This window comes from Camelina sativa, chromosome 7 (genome assembly GCF_000633955.1).
Source record: "Camelina sativa cultivar DH55 chromosome 7, Cs, whole genome shotgun sequence".
Classification (NCBI taxonomy): domain Eukaryota; kingdom Viridiplantae; phylum Streptophyta; class Magnoliopsida; order Brassicales; family Brassicaceae; genus Camelina; species Camelina sativa.
In genome coordinates this window covers 29,863,552-29,866,963 of record NC_025691.1, presented here as the reverse complement: position 1 = coordinate 29,866,963, position 3,412 = coordinate 29,863,552, and the positions used below count along the sequence as shown (strand labels likewise).

General features: G+C 39.0%; 2 protein-coding genes across 4 annotated transcripts; one reads left to right on the top strand and one right to left on the bottom strand.

Annotated features, from left to right (window-relative positions):
* Window positions 1-1,256, top strand: LOC104703337. Of its 2 annotated transcripts, none has more exons than XM_010419345.2 (3): window positions 1-173; window positions 467-798; window positions 885-1,256. In XM_010419345.2, the coding sequence occupies exons 1-3, from the start codon at window positions 47-49 to the stop codon at window positions 1,071-1,073; spliced, it is 648 nt and encodes a 215-aa protein (XP_010417647.1). In that variant the 5' UTR covers window positions 1-46; the 3' UTR covers window positions 1,074-1,256. The 2 variants fall into 2 exon arrangements, with proteins under 2 accessions (XP_010417647.1, XP_019083553.1); XM_019228008.1 differs by having other exon boundaries at window positions 7-173; window positions 467-721; window positions 885-991.
* Window positions 1,282-3,289, bottom strand: LOC104703336 (lysophospholipid acyltransferase LPEAT1-like). Of its 2 annotated transcripts, XM_010419344.2 has the most exons (8): window positions 3,098-3,289; window positions 2,953-2,990; window positions 2,748-2,812; window positions 2,468-2,536; window positions 2,255-2,388; window positions 2,010-2,150; window positions 1,840-1,903; window positions 1,282-1,547 (listed from the first exon to the last, which is right to left on the bottom strand). In XM_010419344.2, the coding sequence occupies exons 1-8, from the start codon at window positions 3,272-3,274 to the stop codon at window positions 1,528-1,530; spliced, it is 708 nt and encodes a 235-aa protein (XP_010417646.1). In that variant the 5' UTR covers window positions 3,275-3,289; the 3' UTR covers window positions 1,282-1,527. The 2 variants fall into 2 exon arrangements, with proteins under 2 accessions (XP_010417646.1, XP_019083552.1); XM_019228007.1 differs by lacking the exon at window positions 1,282-1,547 and having other exon boundaries at window positions 1,671-1,903.

Below are 3,412 nucleotides of genomic sequence, written 5' to 3'. Positions count from 1 at the left end.
TCTCCTTCTCCAAAATTCGTGTGTGGGTTTTTCAGATTAGAGGTAGATGGAGAAAGGGGTTGGATTTGAGAAAGAGAATACGCAGACAAACAAGACAGTCAGTGATGGTTTTGTCGGAGGTTTTTTCCCTGTCTCTACCACCAAGATCGCGTGGAAATCAAGGAAAAGATCAGGTTCTCTTCTTTTCCTCTCTTTCTTGTTTTCTCACTGACCCATCCATTATTTTTTAGCTACCCTTTCTATTTCTCGTCTGAAAGATTTGGGCTTTGAGCACTCTCATAGTACTAATCGTGTAAGCCATGCTTGAATTAGCTTCCTGTGACCTATCTCCTTAAAGTATGTGCTCAGAGATCTCGACATGGAGCTTTTGCTTGGAAAATCAAAAACTTTTATTAACTTAAGTAAATTGCTCTGATCCGTTTGCATGTGAGTTTGGAACTCAAAGCTTTAACTATTTTGGTTGCAGCATCGGTGAACCCAGACAAGACACCCGAGGCTGTTATGGAGGTCACACCAGAGAAGAACGAGATAACAGCAATGGAGACCGAGAAAGTTGGGGAACCAATGACCACAACTCCTATTCTGTCCGAGAAAAGAAAAGCTCTCTTTGAGCCACTTGAACCCATTACAAACTTGAACGGGAAGCGACCAACAGCGGCTGATTCGTTGTTGCCACCGCCAGATTTCGAGGCTGCCAACTACCCTAAAGGCTGGTTGATCGGTAAGAAGAGGAAGCTTGTCAATGTTGATGTAGTTGAGAGCATGCGAAGAATCGCTGTCCAAGAAATGAACAGAAAGGTAAGTCAAACCATACATAATAATAATGCAGGTTTTTGCTCATGTTTTATGGTTGTTGGGGATTTTTTATTAAGGGATTGTGACAGGACCGAGAGATAGATGGGTTAAACGAGCAGCTAGAAGAGGATTCACGGTGCTTAGAGCATCTGCAACTTCAGCTGCTACAAGAGAGAAGCAAGAGGACAGAGATTGAAAGAGAGAACACCATGTTAAAAGAGCAAGTCGATATGCTTGTGAACATGATACAAGAAGATGAAGGAGCTGAAGAACCCTAAGCTAGTTTTCATCAAAGTTATGTGCCACCCTATTATAGCTCTGTTCTGTTTGTTTATTCTTTTGTAAATTTGTGTCTCGTCTCGTCCATAAGGAAGAAGGAAAGAAGCTTAGTACCATGTATTATTTGGTTAAGCTACCGTTGTCCCTCCTGTTAGAACAAAATCAATCAAGAACTTTATATATTCTAAGTTTTGAATTCGCCTGCAAGATTTGAACCTGGCATTGGATTGAATCATTGATCTTCTTCATTGAAGTTTTTAAGAGGACGAAGAACTATTTGCTGTGTGTGTATGTGTGTGTCTAAAGTTGCTTCAGATGGAAACAGAGACAAAAAAGGAAAAAAAAAATACAAGTTTCAGAAATGAGATGTATTCTCTGTATAGTTGTGTTAAAAGTGTTTCCTTCTCCTATGAATAAATGAAATATACGGACCACGAATATCGAGTGTCCATATTAGCTTTTGCAAAACAAACCTGCACGAACACGAAAGAGATGCTTCAGATTTACATGCCCAAACTTTCCATCCCATCCACAGCTTCTTTTCTGATTTATTGAAAACTCACTATAACACAGTAGTTAAAGAGACACACATAGAATTGAGTTTTGTAATCAAACATTTGGCTTTTATTATCATCAAAGATCCATTATTCATTCAATCACAGTCATGGTTGTTTTTTGGTAATGACTACTACATTACAAACATTGTCAGGCCAGTAATATTTCATTCTTCTTTCTGATGGAAATCACGGGTTTGACTAAGATTACCATTGAGAGTTGCGTGATATATCCTTTTGTCGCCAAGTCCCAAATCCGATAAAATCAAGTTGCCCTGAAAGCAACAGAAAGACAAGCACAACCAAACGTTGGTAAGCAATAACACGCAAGCCAAAAGTACATATACAGGTCAAGTCTTGCTGCAGTTGGCAAAGCAATACCTCGGTGGCCATTAATCTCCGAACATTGCTAGCATATAGTTTGGGATCATCTTTCTCTTCTTGTGATGGGTAGTATACAGGTAACCGTATGACTTCCAAGTGATTTACGAATTGACAGAGAAGGAATAAGATGTGGCGTGCCTGCAAAACAAGAAACACGATTCTTGTAACTCGACTAAAGAAAACCTGTTTTTTAAAAGCGGAACTTCTGGGAAAACTGCAATTTTTTAGCAAGAAATACTCACCCCGGATATTGTATCCCAAGCCACGCTGAAGCGCTCGTAAGGATATTTTAAAATCACCGGAAGAACAGGAGTTCCAGCCAAAAATGCACCTGTCTTGAATGTAAGTAAGTAGTCTCCGTTGGTAGTTGTTCCTTCTGCAGTGAGAGCAAATAGAAGTTTTAAGGAAACAATGATGGTTTGGTAGACAAATTGATTACGAGAGCAATATTGAACCTGGAAAAAGCATAATAGTTGGAGCAGATTTGTTCCTATGAGCTTCTCGAACTCTTTCATTTACAGTGCCTACAAAGATAAGAACAGTGGTTAGATATATAGTATGACAACTATTTATAGTAGCATCAGAGATTAGGGTCATAAATTTCTTAATTATCAAGTGCATAACACAGACTACCAACAAAAGGAAGTAATACTAGAAAAGAATACACTAGCTGAAGACTTTTTGGTACTTGGAAAGAATAAAAAGATTTTGCTTCGTTTTGTACGAATCACATACCAGATACACCCTTGAAATCAGGCGATTTTGCTTCTCGTTGAACATAGACACAACCAAGGCATTTGCTGCCAGAAAACAACGAAATAAGATATAATCAAGTGTGAGATGATCAATACAAACGAATAACAGAAACAAGGACACTTAGAAGTTGAGATGAGGTACAGAGATTTTTTCAAGAACTTAAGATAAGTCATTCACAACTCACCTAATGAGGCCAACAAGAGGAAGTTTGCCCACTGATCTCTTCAGAATCAAAATCATGAGGGAAAAGAGAAATAAATGTTAATGCCCTCGCCAAAACGACACCCAGTTTTGCAGAGCTACCAAAGAGTATATATCTATCAACTAACCTTGGCGACAAAACTTGGAAAAGAAGCAGACATATGATACAAAATGTCCAAGTACGAAACGTGATTGGACACAATGGCTCCAGGTCTTTCAGGTTCCTCCGTGGCGGCATCCCCTTTCTGGCTAATCTGCAGCCAAAAGAGAGAACAAATTAAGATAAAAGGCAAACGCCAAGCCATCAGTGGGAACTAATAATTGAATCAATTTCAGGAAAAAAAGAGGTCCCAAGTAAGGACCATCTTAATAAATGGTACAGCAACCTAACTTCTCCTTTGAGCCAACATTGTCGTACCAAGCTAGAATCCTACCAATAAATT